General features: G+C 41.6%; 1 protein-coding gene across 3 annotated transcripts in view; it reads left to right on the plus strand.

Annotated features, from left to right (window-relative positions):
- Positions 1-19203, plus strand: part of LOC133654309 (copine-8-like) — a 92599-nt gene that overhangs the window by 46448 nt on the left and 26948 nt on the right. For 2 of the 3 annotated variants that reach the window (XM_062054606.1, XM_062054615.1), the window contains exons 5-6: positions 1901-1962; positions 9272-9318. In XM_062054606.1, coding sequence (XP_061910590.1) covers positions 1901-1962; positions 9272-9318 — 109 coding nt within the window. Of the gene's footprint in view, positions 1-141; positions 207-1900; positions 1963-9271; positions 9319-19203 lie in introns of those variants that run through there. The other variant, XM_062054624.1, reaches the window with a different exon arrangement.

Consider the following 19203-nt stretch of genomic DNA (forward strand, 5'->3'; position numbering starts at 1 on the left):
ATACATTTATGATTGTGTCACGGTTGGTAAAACTGGTGGACCCAAATGCAGAAAAGACAAGCAGAATTAAAGTTCAAGGGTTACCGGTATTATTAATAAAACCAGAGGGAAAGGAGGGAGCTCGTTGTCCTTGGCTTTGCAGTCCAGGAGAGCAGGCTGAGGCGAGCAGGCTGAGGTGAGCAGGCTGAGGCAGGCACACACGGCAGGTAGGGAACTGAAGGCAGAGGAAAAAACAGGGTTAGAATGAGGAGCCAAAAAACACAAAAATGGCAGATTCGCAAGATTATCAAAAGTGCTAGACTTCTACAACAAACAGGCGAGAAGCGTTACCACATGTAGAAAGGTAAAACGATCTGGCGATGGCGCCGAGTGACGTCCAAACATTTGAAAGCTGCAGGTGATGAGTTGATGGCAGGCAGGTGAGGTATTAGGGTGCTGGGATCAGCTGTGCCAGGCTGAGAGCTGGAGCCAAGCCTACGCCCAAAACACGCCCACTCTCCCAAAGACACACACAGAGACAAACAGACACAGACAGAGACTGTGACAGATTGTTTATCAAACTATAACTATAGATGTCAACATTGTGTATGTGCTGAAAGATTCATTTATGATTGTTTATCAAAATATAACTATAGATGTCAACATTGTGTATGTGCTGAAAGATTCATTAATGATTGTTTATCAAAATATAACTATAGATGTCAACATTGTGTATGTGCTGAAAGATTAATTTGTGATTGTTGTCTTCCTCAAAATATAACTATACATGTCAAATTGTGTATGTGGTGAAATATTAATTTATGATTGTTTATCAAAATATAACTATAGATGTCAACATTGTGTATGTGCTGAAAGATTAATTTGTGATTGTTGTCTTCCTCAAAATATAACTATAAATGTCAAATTGTGTATGTGGTGAAATATTAATTTATGATTGTTTATCAAAATATAACTAAAGATGTCAACATTGTGTATGTGCTGAAAGATACATTTATGAATGTTTATCAAAATATAACTATAGATGTCAACATTGTGTATCTGCTAAAAGATTCATTGATGATTGTTCATCAAAATATAACTAAAGATGTCAACATTATTTATGTGCTGAAAGATACATTAATGATTGTTGTCTTTGGTAAAAACTTAACTCTTTTAGGTTTTAGCTTACATTTGCTTTCTTTTACTTAGACTTGCCGTGTTGGTGCTTTTCGAAACACTCGTAGCAAACACGTGTTTAAGAAATACAAATAATATCAAAATAATACCTAAATGGGAAATAATAAACGTTAAAAGTATATCAAAGTTTAACAAAGTGATCACTGCAAACTTGTGCATTCTTCGACTCTGCTCCCTTGGACTGTAGTGTGAGCTGCTTTTCTGGTCGTCGTTTCGTAAAATCTTGCAATCTTTCGCCCTTTTTGATTACCTCTCGAGGAACTCTGAAGAAACTTTTATCTTTTTTGCGATTTGAACAACGATTCGTACAGCCGAAAACAACATAAACATAGGGCATTTTTTCATGGAGAAAGGCTAAATGTCGCCTCGTACCCATTGAGAACAGAGTTAACTTGACCACCACACATATTTATTGATCGGGGACGTGACGTCAGTCAAATCTAAGCAATTGTTTCAGTTTTGTATAAGAAAATGCGAATGGATGACATCAACAACCAATTCACCTCCCTGCTCATTTGGCCTATATGTGCAAGTAATGCATACAAATGCATCTCATCCTCCTCAAACGTGTCCTCTGGGGAGAAAAGTAAATGGATCATCTAAAAGCAGTCATCCTTTATCTTATCGCAGATTGCAACGTGCTCCACATTGAAAGACTTTGATTGCTTAACGAAGTCAGGCATCATTATTTATGGTAGCGATTTGTATTCTTCTGAACTTTCAGGTCACCCTGCTCTCCTTCTCTGTGGAGTCAGAGTTCACCTTCTTAGATTACATCAAAGGAGGGTAAGTGGACCTGAATCACCATTTATTCTTCAATATGTTTGGAATTCAATGGGCAACGGTGCTGCTGGTGTGATAAACACGAACCTGCAGCACCAATTGATTGTGTTTATAAACGGAGGGATGCTGTCAATAAAAAGCCAAAGAAAAAAGAATGGCAGGTGTTATTAGATTGTGAATCATAGTAATTATGCACGGAATATGTTACAGTTTAAAGGGGAACTGCACTTTTTTTGGGAATATTGCTTATCGTTCACAATTCAAAAACCGCCAACAATATTTCATTTACGTTCCGTAACCTGTATAATAACCAAGCTGTAGCGACATTGTTATTGTTACATATATATATATATATAATAATATAATAATATATATATATATATATATATATATATATATATATATATATATATATATATATATATATATATATATATTAGGGTTGTACGGTATACCGGTACTAGTATAGTACAGCGATACTAATGAATCATATTCGGTACTATAACGCCTCTAAAAAGTACCCCCCCCTCCTTTTTTTTTAACGGGCATAACGGCGCGTCGTCACATCATGACATTGCTGGGGGTTTTTTGGAGCATGTTCGGCAGCGCACAACCACGGAGTACTTACAAGCAGACAGTGTGTAGACAGAAAAGGGAGAACGGACGCAATTTGGCTTAAAAACTAACGATAAAGGTGAAGTTATAACACTGAAATGCCCTCAGGAAGAGGTGCTTTAAGACGTGGCTAGCTAGCTAGAGGTTAACGTCCAGCCGCAGTCGGCAGTGTTTTAGCTACTTCTAAGTCACTAATCCTCGCCTCCATGGCGACAAATAAAGTAACTTTCTTACAAGTATCATCCCCGCAGGACGAGGAATAGCTAAACATGCTTCACTACACACCGTAGCTCACCCGCATCACAATGTAAAGAAACGCCATGGGTGGATCTACACCTGACATCCACTGTATTGATACCAAGTACAGGAGCGCATCTAGTCAATACTACTATGATTACATCAGTATTTTTTAGCATCACAAAATCTTTTTCGTTTTTTTTTTTATTTATATGATGTTTATAAACTCAGGAAATATGTCCCTGGACATACAAGGATTTAAATTATGACCATTGCATGATCCTGTAACTACTTGGTATCAGATCGATACCCAAATTTGTGGTATCATCCAAAAATAATGTAAAGCATCTGAACAACAGAAGGAAAAGTGATTATTACATTGTAACAGAAGTGTAGATAGAACAGGTTAAAAGAGAAAGTAAGCAGATATTAACAGTAAATGAACAAGTAGATTAATAATTATTTTTTTACCACTTGTCCTTAATAATTTTGACAAAATAGTAGAATGGAAAATGACACAATATGTTACTGCATACGTCAGCAGACTAAATTTGGAGCCTTTGTTTGATTACTTACTAATAACAGAAAAGTTGTCTTGTATGTTCACTATTTTATTTAAGGACAAACTTGCAATAAGAAACATATGTTCAATGTGCCGTAAGATTTTTTTGTTAAAATAAAGCCAATAATGCAATTTTTTGTGGTACGCTTTATTTAGAAAAGTATATATATATATATATATATATATATATATATATATATATATATATATATATATATATATATATATATATATATATATATATATATATATATATATATATATATATATATATATATATATATATATATTAGGGTTGTCCCGATACCAAAATGTATTTCGGTCAGAAAGTTTGGACTATCAAGTTAGCACGTGTTTTAGTACACGCAAACCTTCGGTAAATCAGGCCCTGTGTGTTTGTCGAGTGAAAAATGCCGTGTCTGTGTTTGCGGCCCGTCCTCGGAGTGCAGCGTGAACAAGTGTCAAAAGCCTCCATTTTACACCAAAGTGACAAGAGACTCCTAAAGATGTCACAGCTTCTTTTCAAAGCGTGCCCTTTAAAACCAACAGTTCACACACACACACCACACACACACACACACACACACACACACACACACACACACACACACACACACACACACACACACACACACACACACACACACACACATTCGCTGAGTGGAGGTTTAGAATACGAGTACAAGGGATCACATCAGTGCAGTTCCTGCAGCACAGGTGTAATGTTTGGAGACCGGCCATGCCGTGCAGACATTGCCACACAATGAAGCGTCCTCATGAATAATACAATTAAGTGTAATTAATGCTGAGGTCGGCGAGGTCGACCGTTGTTTTACGTCTCCGCCCAAATTTGAAAGGTTAATGTGAGTCTTTAAGTCATTCATTTGGTTATCATTCCTCTGCGTGGCTCTCATGCGTAATGAGAGGCTGTCATTCCAGCGGCCTCGGAGACCCCGTCACTGCATGTTAAATAAACGAGAAGAAGGCAGAGCTTCATCGGCGAGGGAGAGTTAGGTTATGATTTGGATTTAAGTGCTCCCTCGCTTTAATTACTTGTTGGTTAAACGTCTACGAATGAGATAAGCACGCTGGTGGAGTATTGACCTATTCACAGTGGTGGGGCTTTAAAAATGATAGCATAGGCCCGGTAGGTCGCCAACGCGGGGCTCTTTAGCGTCACCCTAGTGGCTCCCTGGAGCTTTTTCAAGAATGTGTGAAAATATAATGCCTTTTATTGTCACTTTACACAGGTACAATGAGATTAAAAGCAACTCCAGTATCAGTGCGACAGTCTACAAAATATGCAAAACATAGGAAGAAAAGAAAAGAAAAATAGTGCAAAAGGAGGTAAGGTGCACAGTCCAGTCCTGAGAACTGGACGGTTCAATGTGTTACATACATATATATAGAAGCATTCAGATTGTGAGGTGGAAAGTAAAAATTGCACACAGAGAGGTGCTAAACTATAAAATCAGTGCCTATGAGAGTTCACCATGGTTATGGCTTTAGGGAAAAAACTGTTCTTGAGTCTGTTTGTCTTAGACCTGATGACCCTGTAGCGCCTTCCTGAGGGCAGCAGGTCAAACAGTTCAAAGCCAGGGTGGGAGCTGTCTTGATAATGTTCGTAGCTCTGCTGAGGCAGCGGGAGGTGTAAAAGTCTATCAGGGAGGGGAGAGGGCAGCCGATGATCTGTCTGCAGCGGTGCAGCTGCCGTACCATGCTGTGATGCAGTATGTCAGCAGGCTCTCAATGGATGAGCGGTAGAAGGTCAGCAGCAGGTTGGAATCCAGGTTGTACTTCTTGAGGAGTCTCAGGAAGTGCAGCCGCTGCTGAGCCTTCTTAGTGATAGCAGTAGTGTTATCTGACCAGGAGATGTTGTCAGAGATAAGGATGCCAAAAAAACGGAAGGTGTGGACCTTATCTACACACTCACCCTCGATGTAGAGGGGGGCTAGGTCAGTGCTGTGTTTCCTGAAGTCGACAACGATCTCCTTAGTTTTCTTGGTGTTCAGAGCAAGGTTGTTCTCTGAGCACTAGTCTGCCAACTTCCGGACCTCCTCTCTGTAGGCTGCCTAGATCCCCTTTGAGATGAGTCCGACCGCCGTAGTGTCGTCCGCAAACTTCACCATGAAGTTGTTGTTGTGGGTCGGACTGCAGTCATAGGTGTGGAGGCAGTACAGAAGAGGGCTCAGTACACAGCCCTGTGGGGAGCCAGTATTTAACGTGTGGGTGGAGGAGAGGTGGGGGCCAAGTCTCACAGTCTGGGGCCGGTTGGAGAGAAAGTCCTTAATCCAGGCAATAGTGGGGGGGGGGGGGGGGGGCCGTCAGTGTCCAATTTTGTAGTGAGGATGTCCGGTATTATTGTATTAAAGGTAGAACTGTAATCCACAAAGAGCATCCGGACGTAGCTTTGCTGTTGCTCAAGGTGGTGTAGAGCAAAGTGGAGAGCCCCAGTAATGGCATCTTCAGTGGATCTGTTCGCCCGATATGCAAACTGGTAGGGGTCCAAATCTTGGGGTAGATAGTCCTTAATGTGCTGTAGAACCAGCCTCTCGAAGCACTTCATGATGATTATCACCCGGTGAGGGCCACCGGGTGGTAATCATTCAGGGTGGTGACGGGAGACTTTTTCGGCACCGGGATTATTGTAGCTGATTTCAGGCAGGACAGGATGACTGTCTGGGCCAGGGAGAGATTGAAAATCCTGGTAAAGGTGGAGGTGAGCTGGTGGGCGCACGCTCTGAGCACCCTACCAGGACCTCTGTCTGGGCCAGCAGCTTTCCTGGGGTTCACTGCCAGGAGCACCCCTCTGACATCATGCTCCAGTACAGTCAGTGGGGTGGTGGAGGAGCCTGGTGGGGATGGTGGCTGGGCTGTAACAGATGAGTGCTGCTGTGGTGTCTCAAAGCAAGCAAAGAAGCTATTTAGCTCCTATGCTAGCACCGCACTCAGGTCTGCTGTTGATACATCACAGCCTCTGAAGTTGGTGATGTGGTGTATGCCCCGCCACACCTCTCGTGAGTTGTTGCTGGACAGGTGGGACTTTATACTCATCCTGTGGTCCGCCTTAGCTTTTTTGATTCCTTTCTTCAGCCCAGCTCGAGCAGCCCTGTACAGAGCTCTGTCACCTGACCTGAAAGCAGCGTCGCGGGCCCTGAGGAGTGAGCGGACCTGGCTGATCATCCAGGGTTTCTGGTTAGGGAAAACCTGGATGATTTTATTGACAGTCACATTCCCAATGCAGAACTTGATATTCAGATACAGATACAGATACAGATACAGTACCGTTCCTGTGTAAGTCTCCAAATCCTGGTGTTCAAATAAGTCCCAGTCTGTTCGGCTGAAACAGTCCTGTAGGTCTGACAGAGCATTTTCTGGCCAGGTTGTAACTGCCTTTATGGTGGGTCTGACTCTGCGTCTGAGGGTGGAGTAGGCTGGAGAGAGCAGGAGGGAAAGATGGTCTGACTGGCCGAGATGGGGGAGGGGTGTGGCTCTGTATGCGTGCCTGATATTGGTGTAAACATGTTCTAGAGTGTCCTCTCCCCTAGTAGAACACTTTACATGTTGGTAAAACTTTGGCAGTACAGTCTTTAAATTGGCCTTATTAAAGTCCCCTGCAATAATGTGAACATCATCCGGGTGGACCCGCTGCTGTTCGTTTACGGTGTTCAGCAGGAGAGAGAGTGCTGTGTTTACGTTGGCATTGGGTGAGATGTAAACAGCCGTGACAATCACTACAGTTAGCTCTCTCTGTAGAAAAAAAGGCTGGCATCTTATAGACATGTACTCAAGGCCTGGGGATCAGTGTTGGTCTATGATTATCCCGTTCTTACACCAGTTATCATGCACGTTAACACAGAGACCCCCTCCTCTGCTATTATCGGAGTCCACAGTCCTGTCCCAGCGGAGCAAAGTGCGGCCTGCTAGCTGCAGGCTAGCATCAGGGATCCTCAGGTGAAGCCAAGTTTCAGTGATGGCCATAACACAGCAGTCACGAACATAGCAATTTCCAGAGAGTTGTAATTCCAAGTCGTCCGTTTTATGCATCAGGGATCTGGCATTGAAGAGAAACAGGCTCGGTAGAGGTGCCGTGTGTGGTTGTTTCTTTAGCCAAAGCATAACACCAGCCCTACAGCACCGTTTCTGCTTCCTCTACCTTCTCCGACTGCGCCGCCTCCCAGACCCGATAACAATCCACAGAGAGCCTGGCGATCTCGCTATGTCGTTGTGTGTGTAGTAAAAATCACAGGAGACCGATATCTGGCATTGGACGCCGATATCCAAAAGTGTCTGGCGGGGGTACTGAGTGTACACAGAACCGATAGTGCATGCACAGGTAAGAAAGAAGTAGAAAAACAATAAAGAATAGCACTGAAGGGGAAAGCCGTGAGCCGATGCCACCGTGCGCGCCGCCATCTTGGATCAGTCAGTCAAATGGAAAAAGACAAGGGAAACTATATATATTTTTGTTTTGATATGGTTTCTATAGGAAGACAAACATGACACACACCTTCCTAATTGTTAGACACTCCACTGTTTGTATTAAACATGCTTCACTGATGAGAATATTTGGCGAGCGCCGTTTTGTCCTACTAATTTTGGCGGTCCTTGAACTTACCGTAGTGTGTTAACATGCACAACTTTCTCCGACGCTGCCACAGAATGACGTGTTTTATGCCACTGCTTCTTTGCCTCATTTTGTCCACCAAACGTTATATGCTGTGCGTGAATGCACAAAGGTGAGCTTTGTTGATGTTATTGACTTGTGTGGAGTGCTAATCAGGCATATTTGGTCAGTTCATGACTGCGAGCTAATCAATGTTAACATGCTATTTAGGCTAGCTGTATTTACATATTGCATCATTATGCCTCGTGTGTCGGTATATTTGATCTCATTTAATTTCCTTTACTTATGTTTAATTTTAATTGATATTTGCATGTTTCATGACACATTATCTGTATGTAATATTGGCTGCATTTCTGATAGTTGTTTGTGTGCCATGTCATTCCAGAACACAGCAAACGTTACCCAGCTAGCAAAGATTGTAATAAATCCATTAGAAGAAGACACCCTGCCATTTCCAGTAATTTCCAGGAGTTATCTCAGCCTCTGAGAAGCCTCTGTTTTACAAATGTTTTCTAATATTGTAAAAATGTGTACAATAAATATTACATTTCAACATTTCTGTCAATGAAGATTAGCGTCAGCCTGCGACACATAGTTATTTTGATAGTAGGCTAATATAGCTAATATAGACACTAACATCCTGTGTTGTCTTCATCATAACACTTATATAAGACATTTAAAGTCATTTTGATAGTAGACTATTATAGACACTTACATCATGTGTTGCCTTCATTATAACACTTATATAAGACTTGTAAAGTTATGTTGATAGTAGGCTAATCTAGCTAATATGGACACGTACATCATATGTTGCCTTTATCATAACACTTATATAAGACTTATAAAGTCATTTTGATAGTAGGCTAATATACACACTTACATCATGTGTTGTCTTCATTATAAGACTTATTTAAGGTGTTTCATTTTTCGCGGCTGCAGACAGATTCGTTTTTTGTATTTTTGGTCCAATATAGCTCTTTCAACATTTTGGGTTGCCGACCCCTGGCATAGGCCATAAAAATGTCTTATCTCTGGAAAAAACAAGGACAGGCAGTTAAGGCAAATAAACCCATTCACTAAGACAAGAGATGACTAAAATATTATTGTTGCCATTGCACAGACAAATGGCGATGATAAATGTAGGTACTGGTGGCATTTCGGACCTTCAGCCCCAAAATAAATCATTTATGAATGTTTGATGAGGGGTGTTTAGTATTCCTGCTTCTTCTGCCTGTAAATTGTTCTGTTTTGCTGTCCACCCCTCCTTCTAGGACGCAGATCAATTTCACAGTGGCTATCGATTTCACAGCATCTAACGGTGAGTGTGTGTGTGTGTGTGTGTGTGTGTATGTGTGTGTGTTTGAGGTGTAAAGCACAAATAGATAGAAGTGCTCTTTGACTGTGACATGTCCAATTTCCAAATCAATCCCGCAAGCAGAGAAAGTGCAGGTGGTAGGACATTGTACAAACGTAATGATGGCCTTTTGTTGGACGCTTCTTCCTTTAAAATGTTCCATCGATACATTTGATGTGGAACTAATAAATGGCAGAGCAGAGAAAATAAACCCCCAAGGCAATGTAAACAGATTTTACTACTTTACCTGAACACAATTATTTCTCTGCCGCAAACTGTTGATACTGACTCTTAGCTGTTACTCACTTTAAAGTTAAAGTCCCAACGATTGTCACACACACACTGGTGTTGGGAAAATATGTCCTCTGCATTTGACCCATTCCCATGTTCACCCCCTGGGAGGTGAGGGGATCAGTGAGCAGCAGCGTGCGCCGCGTTCGGGAATCATTTGGTGATTTAACCCCCAATTCCAACCCTTTATGCTGAGTGCCAAGCAGGGAGGCAATAGGTCCCATTTTTTGTAGTCTTTGATATGACTCGGCCGGGGTTTGACCTCACGACCTCCCAGTCTCAGGGCGAACCCTCTAAGCACAAGGCCTCTGAGCTGGTCAAAGGGGACCTATTAGGCAAAACCAACTTTTCTGACCTGTTTTTGTGCATGTGATATCTGCATAAGTGCCGAAAAGTTAGGATTTGTTTTCCACATACGTTAGCCGCACCAGACTATAAGTTGTAGATGTATACGTTGTGAAATTAGTTTATTTACATAGAAATATTCTGTAAATATTAATTTACATGCCTTAATTATTTTCCAAACGGTGTCTGTAAGATGGCAGTAAAACGTAAGATCAAATAAAACAGAAGTCATGGTCATGGACCCACTAGGGCAGTGGTTCTCAACCTTTTTTCAGTGATGTACCCCCTGTGAACATTATTTTAATTCAAGTACCCCCTAATCAGAGCAAAGCATTTTTGGTTGAAAAAAAAGAGATACAAAAGTAAAATACTGCACTATGTCATCAGTTTCTGATTTATTAAAGTGTATAACATTGCAAAATATTGCTCATTTGTTTTGGTCTTTCTTGAACTATTTGGAAAAAAATATATAAAAATAACTAAAAATGTGTTGAAAAATAAACAAGTGATTCAATAATAAATAAAGATTTCTACACATAGAAGTAATCATCAACTTAAAGTGCCCTCTTTGGGGATTTTAATAGAGATCCATCTGGATTCATGAACTTAATTCTAAACATTTCTTCACAAAAAAATTAATCTTTAACATCAATATTTATGGAACATGTCCACAACAAATCTAGCTGTCAACACTGAATATTGCATTGTTGCATTTCTTTTCACAGTTCTTTTTGACAGACATTTTTAAAAAATCTCACGTACCCCTTGGCATACCTTCAATACCCCCAGGGGTACTCGTACCCCCATTTGAGAACCACTGCACTAGGGCATATGCACACACACACCCCCACGCCACGCCTTCACTATTGCTTGATTACCCTTAGGGGCGATGGACGGCTGAGTAGCGCTTAAACAGCTGCAGCCGGCCCCCGTAGCTACCACTCCCTCCCTTCTGTTGCAAGTTTTGTTGATTATTTGTAACATGTGCTATTCTATGTGTGCTATGGCTATGAGGTTTTTTTCCTTGGCCTCAGTCTGGACCCCCTCCCTGGAGTCCAGCCTTTGAATTAATAACCCCCCCCCCCCCCCCCACCTGTTTTTTACCTTTTTTTGTAAGGGGCGCCGGAAGTTGGCAGACTCATCATCGATCTTATTTCTGTCTCCCTGTAATGTTTGTCTGATCATGAATGGGATTGTGCTGAAAATCTATATCCCCTCAGGGATTAATAAAGTACTTCAGATTCTGATCTGATTCTCAGCTGCGCAAGCTAGCTCTCCAATCAGCTAAACAGATTTAATAACTCCACGGTGAGGTTTTGGTGAATTTACTGAGGAATTTGGGAAACTGAAACGATACAAAAAGGATGCCATTGTAAGTTAATAATACTAACAAAGACACTTGTAAAGGTGTTAGCATGTTAGCTAATGCTAACGACCCTCGCTTGATTACATTACGATAGCACGTACAAATATGAATGAAAACACTCCTACAGACGTCACACATGGGACCGTTTAGTAAGTAAGAATTATTTTAGTTATATTGTAAAACTTACAAACGTTGCTTGCATGAAGAATCCATATGAGTAGAACCGCTATGGACGGCGAGAAGACGGAACGGCACATGTACGTCCGGTTGAAAGCACTAAATGGAAGGACAATGCAGCACCTGCAGTGAGCGAACTCATCCAAAAGATGGCGCCATAGCACAAACAATAACACACCTTTTCAGTGTATTTGCTTGTTTTTTGGTTGTTTTTTTTTAACCATTTGCATTATAGCCGTCAGCGAAGAAAAATCCATAGTCCATGTAGCAACTTATAGCCCGGAATTTACGGTAATTATACAGTAAACTTGCCTTATTTCATACTACCTCCAAAAAAGATGTTTGGCGTTTGCCCAATTTGTAGTGTTTTCCTCAGTGGATATCTCCTTATATGGTCAAGTCCACCATTGTGGTGAGACGTTATAGTCAATAAGCTCTTTTTTTTCCCTCTATCCTCTTGTTGTGGGGCAGACTGGCTCGTGCATCTTGCCATTTCTAATACAGAGTAGCGGATATATCTAACTTATATCCATCAGTAGACTCGCTATGGAAGCGCTAAAAACTACAACGGGGTAAAGACTCAGTCGAAGTGGAGGCACATAGTTAAGACTACTCGCAAAACAGTGCATCCTAAAGGCTTAAAGATGGTCTGTAAAACATAATCCATGCAACATTTCGACCAAAGAACCACCATGACATGTTATGTAGACCACAAGGAAGCACTTTAACTGTAGAAAAAAAACATAATATGACCCTTTTAACGCAACCACATTTAGTAACTTGGCGTCACAACGTGGCACCTGCTTTGCCAGAGACTAAAACATGTAGCAGAATGGATCAGTGGTGGCAATCAGTGATGAATGCATTAGAAGTGAAAAAAGATGAGGAGAAAAGAAAGAGAAGAGTGTGTTGTATCATGCATTTATACGTTAATCGAAAACAAGCTGTAATGAGAGCAGAGATCCGCCTCCACAAGCCCAGGGAGTGTTCCTACCGCGTGCAGAAAACTGCACAACTTTATTTGCAACACAACCTTTATCACCTCCATTAGTTCTAGGAAGACACCGCCCAGAGACTCATTTGCCAACACTTTGCCGTGCTGGTGAAATACGTAAACCAGTGGTGTTCAAAGTGTAGTCTGCGGGCCATTTGTAGAACATAGTTTTTTTGTATGGACCTGTTGAAAATTGAAAAATTATCAAAAAGGCATAACATAAAATGATCAAATGTTGAATAAAACCACAAAGATGTGTCTTTAAATATAGGTTTTTATCAGCCTATACTAGTGTTGTCCCGATACCAATATTTTGGTACCGGTACTTTTTATTTCGATACTTTTCGGTACTTTTCGATACTTTTCTAAATAAAGGGGACCACAAAAAATTGCATTATTGGCTTTATTTTAACGAAAAATCTTATGGTACATTAAACATATGTTTCTTATTGTAATTTGTCCTTAAATAAAATAGTGAACATACTAGACAACTTGTCTTTTAGTAGTAAGTAAGCAAACAGGCTTCTAATTTAGTCTGCTGACATATGCAGTAACATATTGTGTCCTTTATCATTCTATTATTTTGTCAAAACTATTAAGGACAAGTGGTAGAAAATGTATTATTAATGAACTAATCAAATAACATGTACTGTTAATATTACTTTCTCTTTTAACATGTTCTATCTACACTTCTGTTAAAATGTAATAATCACTTATTATTCGGTTGTTTGGATGTTTTACATTAGTTTTGGATGATACCACAAATTTAGGTATCAATCCGATACCAAGTCGTTACAGGTACTTTTTTGAGGCGGTATAGTACCGAATATGATTCATTAGTATCGCGGTACTATACTAATACCGGTATACCGTACAACTCTGGCCTATACCATCACAAAGTATTAAAGGGACAATATTGTTTGTTTTATGTACTTGAAGGCTCCACACCGCTGCTGTTCTTTTTTTAATTTAAAATAGATAAGTTAATAGTTATTTATGACCATACTTATAAGCACCATATTCAATCAATGTTTATTTATATAGCCCTAAATCACAAGTGTCTCAAAGGGCTGCACAAGCCACAACGACATCCTCGGTACAGAGCCCACATAAGGGCAAGGAAAACTCACCCTAGTGGGACGTCGATGTGAATGACTATGGGAAACCTTGGAGAGGACTGCAGGATAAAGTTCGCAACTTTTGGTCGCTGATAAAAAAACCTTGCCTGTACCGGAAGTAGCGTGACGTCACAGGCTGTGGAGCTCCTCACATCTGCACATTGTTTACAATCATGGCCACAAGCAGCGAGAGCGATTCGGACCGAGAAAGCGACGATTTCCCCATTAATTTGAGCGAGGATGAAAGATTTGTGGATGAGGAAAGTGAGAGTGAAGGACTAGACGGCAGTGGAAGCGATTCAGATAGGGAAGATGCTGTGAGAGGCGGGTGGGACCTGATATTCAGCTTGGAATGACTAAAACAGTAAATAAACACAAGACATATATATATACTCTATTAGCCACAACACAACCAGGCTTATATTTAATATGCCACAAATTAATCCCACATAACAAACACCTCCCCCCTCCCGTCCATATAACCCGCCAATTTAAATGAAACACCCGCACAACACACTCAATCCCACAGCCCAAAGTACCGTTCACCTCCGCAAAGTTCATACAGCACATATATTTCCCCAAAGTTACGTACGTGACATGCACATAGCGGCACGCACGTACGGGCAAGGGATCAAATGTTTGGAAGCCGCAGCTGCGTACTCACGGTAGCGCCTATCCAACTCAAAGTCCTCCTGGTAAGAGTCTCTGTTGTCCCATCTCCACAAGCATGCGTATCCAACTCAAAGTCCTCCTGGTAAGAGTCTATGTTGTCCCAGTTCTCCACAGGCCAATGGTAAAGCTTGACTCGGGAATGTAAACAATGAAACACCGGCTACGACGTAGCCGCTACATGTTTGTGTTGCTGCAGCCGGCCGCTAATACACCGCTTCCCACCTACAGCTTTCTTCTTTGCTATCTCCATTGTTCATTAAAGGCCTACTGAAACCCACTACTACCGACCATGCAGTCTGAGAGATTATATCAATGATGAAATCTTAACATTGCAACACATGCCAATACGGCCGGGTTAATTTATAAAGTGCAATTTTAAATTTCCCACGAAACTTCAGGTTGAAAACGTCTATGTATGATGACGTATGCGCGTGACGTCAATCGTTGAAACGGAAGTATTCGGACAACATTGTATCCAATACAAAAAGCTTGGTTTTCATCGCAAAATTCCACAGTATTCTGGACATCTGTGTTGGTGAATCTTTTGCAATTTGTTTAATGAACAATGAAGACTGCAAAGAAGAAAGCTGTAGGTGGGATCGGTGTATTAGCGGCTGGCTGCAGCAACACAACCAGGAGGACTTTGACTTGGATAGCAGACGCGCTATCCGACGCTAGCCGCAGACCGCATCTATGATCGGGTGAAGTCCTTCGTCGCTCCGTCGATCGCTGGAACGCAGGTGAGCACGGGTGTTGATGAGCAGATGAGGGCTGGCTGGCGTAGGTGGATAGCTAATGTGTTTAGCATAGCGCTGTGAGGTCCCGTTGCTAAGTTAGCTTCAATGGCGTCATTAGCAAAAGCATTGTTAAGCTTCGCCAGGCTGGAAAGCATTAACCGTGTAGTTACAGGTCCATGGTTTAATAGTATTGTTGATTTTCTGTTCATCCTTCCAGTCAGGGGTTTATTTATTTTGTTTCTATCTGCAGTTAAGCCCGATGCTGTCACGTTAGCTCCATAGCTAAAGTGCTTCGCCGATGTATTGTCGTGGAGATAAAAGTCACTGTGAATGTCCATTTCGCGTTCTCGACTCTCATTTTCAAGAGGATATAGTATCCGAAGTGGTTTAAAATACAAATCTGTGATCCACAATAGAAAAAGGAGAGACTGTGGAATCCGATGAGCCAGCTAGTACCTAAGTTACGGTCAGAGCGAAAAAAGATGCGTCCTGCACTGCACTCTAGTCCTTCACTCTCACCTTCCTCATCCACGAATCTTTCATCCTGGCTCAAATTAATGGGGTAATCTTCGCTTCCTCGGTCCGAATCGCTCTCGCTGCTGGTGTAAACAATGAGGAAATGTGAGGAGCCTTTCAACCTGTGACGTCACGCTACTTCCGGTACAGGCAAGACTTTTTTATCAGCAACCAAATGTTGCGAACTTTATTGTCGATGTTCTCTACTAAATCCTTTCAGCAAAAATATGGCAATATCGCGAAATGATCAAGTAAGACACATAGAATGGATCTGCTATCCCCGTTTAAATTTAAAAAATTCATTTCAGTAGGCCTTTAAACAAATTGCAAAAGATTCACCAACACAGATGTCCAGAATACAGTGGAATTTTCCGATGAAAACAGACGACTTAATAGCTGGCCACAATCGTGTCCCAAAATGTCCGCTACAATCCGTGACGTCACGCGCAAACGTCATCATACCGAGACGTTTTCAGCAGGATATTTTGCGGGAAATTTAAAATTGCACTTTACTAATCTAACCCGGCCGTATTGGCATGTGTGCAATGTTAAGATTTCATCATTGATATATAAACTATCAGACTGCGTGGTCGGTAGTAGTGGGTTTCAGTAGGCCTTTAAGAGGACGGGCAATATGTGCATTCGTATAGTTAGGAGGAGATACCTCATTTAGCGCAAAAAAATCGTCTGGTTTGAGCCAGGTTTCGCTAAGACCAATGACGTTAAGATTGTTGTCTCTAATGACCTCATTAACTAATAACGTTTTGGGAGACAATGATCTTATGTTTAAACAGCCCATATCATAGGTATTGGGCTGTTTTGACGAGTTTTTGTTGAAATTATCCTGTAGTAGCAATATTAATAATGTTGCGTTTATTATGCGTAGTGCACTTTAAATAGTGTCGACCATATCTAGGAATTGATATGACGGGAATTTTCAGATTGTTTGCTTGGTGCTGCGATAAACTGAACGCATCATAATTTGCCACCTTAGTAGAATGCATGTCCACCTCTGACACAGTCACAACAGAAAAAACATTATGTGAGTTATGTATTATTCTAAGAGAATTACTATGCGTACAGGTATTATCCAGCCTGGCGCTGGCTAGTTCTATCTTAACTGACTCCTCACCCGTACTAGCAGACTCTGTAATTGCCTGTGACCGGGCTTGCTCTAGTGTAGTTAGTCAAGCGTGACTCAAAGAGTAGTCTATGTTCTTAGACAGGATTATGGCGCCTTCCTGGTTAGGGTGAAGGCCGTCTCTCATCAGCAAGCCTGGTTTGCCCCAGAAAGAGGGCCAATTATCAAGAAACGTTAGTCCCTGTTGTCTACAGAGGATAGTGGGCCACTTGTTAAGCGAGACTAATCTGCTATACGTCTCATCATTGCCTCTTGCAGGCAGGGGGCCAGAGACAATTACTCGATGCCTGGACATCTTTCTAGCGATATCACAAGTCCTGGCTATGTTTCTCTTTGTAATCCCTGACTGTCTCATCCTAGTGTCATTGGAGCCAACGTGTACAACTATATTCGCATAACTAGTGGTGCGATTAGCCTGTCGTATGTGTTTACTAGGCCTGTTGCGAGTTAGCTCCCTAAGATTAGCTTCAATGTCAGGTGCTCTGGCCCCGGGAATACACTTAATTGTGGGTGGTTTGCTAAGCTTTATGTTTCGGGTGATGGAGTCCCCTATGACTAAAGTGTGGTGCCCGGTAGACTGGGGTGTAGGACTAGCTAAAGAGCTAAATCTATTATGCGTCTCAACCGGTACACCGTAGTTTATAGGTCGCTTAGGACTGCTACAAGCTGGGCTAGTTAGCTCGCTACAACTAACGCTAGCAGATATGTCCGCAACATCTAAAGTTACGAGATTACTCTGCTCTAACTGGCGGACACGGCCCACTAACAGAGCCAGCCTCTCCATGAGTAAGGTGCACGACGCGCAGGAAGCCGTACTCACGGTATTTTCTGTGACCGAGTGAAGTTCCTGCTGTCTTCTGGGAAGTGGTCACGGTGTGCGGGGAGTAGATTCCTTCCGACCGGCGACCGGCGCCGACTTTCTCCGCGCTAGCTTTGTTAGCTTAGCAGCTAGCTAGCTGCGGGAGGGGCGGTGAGACAGAGATCGGGAGATTTGCAAGTTAAATAGGACTACTAAATATGTTTGGGAAGTAGTAAAGAAAGCTGCAAAACAATTAAAAGCACACAGATAGAACGATAATTAGCTTTTTCGCAACAGCGAGCAGTCAGCGAGCAGTCACGCACGGCGAACCGGAACCGGAAATGTTAGTGATATTGTTTATTTTAATAAACTTGGAGGGAATATGCTACTGCTGGTCTTTTTTCAGTGTATAGTTACCTCTTGGCAGCTGCTCCTGCAATTGAAATCATGTGCAAAGAATTGAAGCGCCGTGAAAATAATACTTGACACTTTGAAATCGTTTTGAAGTTAAATTAAAAGTACATGTATTCAGTTTTAAATGTTATTCAGATTTTGATGGCGGTATTGTTATATATTGCTGGTCTTGAGGACGACTTGGTGGTGTGAATGGCCAGATATGTCGCCAACGAGGAATGGTTGAACAAAAAACTTGATTTGATTCAGAGAGCCTCAGACTGGAACCGCAGCCTCCAGGAAAAGAGTATGGGCCTGATCTTACTCTCCTGATGTCTTCTCGGACAACTGTCCTTAAATACCTTTCACACTAAGACACTTACTCTTTGTTGTTCCAGACCTGGGGCCGGCCAGTTTGGACAAAACCCAGCTTGTTTGTACAAATGCAGACAACACCCGAGCGTTGTGACTTTGCTAAATTTGAGTCGGGTGACCTCCCATCCCTGATCTCTACTCCTACCATTGGGGGCTCTTACCAGATGTCGTTAAATTGTTTACACTTTCTCTTAAAATCCAACCGCTGCTATCCTTTAAGCTTCCATTTGTCCTGGGGGCAACCACTTTCTGGATGATCTTTGTTTGACATCTGGACCTGAAGCTATGTAAGGGCATATTTCTCCTAATGGAATAATCCACTAAAAGATTCTGTGAGCAAATACAAATGCATGCTAGTTTACAACTGTATAAGAAAAATGTAAACATTACATTTTACCTCAGTATCAAATAAGTATTGAAACTGGTAAAGTGAAGTTATTTAGACGCTTGGTAATAATGACTTTCATATACAGTCAATGACTGACTCCTTCAAATTGCAGGTCAGTTCCAATCCAAATATCTTGTTTTGTTTGTTTGACACGGATCTATTTCTATTTTCCAAATAGTGCTCAACTGTGCATGACTGATGTACGTGCCATTGCAGGGGGGGATATATTGGAAAAGGTTGCAGGTATTGACAAGTCGTCCACATGTTCAATTACTAATCTCCTCAAACAAAAGCGTTGCTTTCATTGCCGTAAAAACGGCTTTCCTGAATGTGTCACACGTGTTGGAGAAAACTCGAATCAGTAATTTTCTGAGGACGGATCATAAGAGCTGACCATCTTCAACGGTTATGACAAACACGATTCTAGGATTTGGATGCAAATCGTTTCAGTGGAATGGATGTGGGAGTACGGTATGTAAATGTCTTAGAATGTTTTAGCAAAAATATAATTTATGTTGTTGTTCAAACTGGAATGGG

This window comes from Entelurus aequoreus, linkage group LG01 (genome assembly GCF_033978785.1).
Source record: "Entelurus aequoreus isolate RoL-2023_Sb linkage group LG01, RoL_Eaeq_v1.1, whole genome shotgun sequence".
Taxonomy (NCBI): domain Eukaryota; kingdom Metazoa; phylum Chordata; class Actinopteri; order Syngnathiformes; family Syngnathidae; genus Entelurus; species Entelurus aequoreus.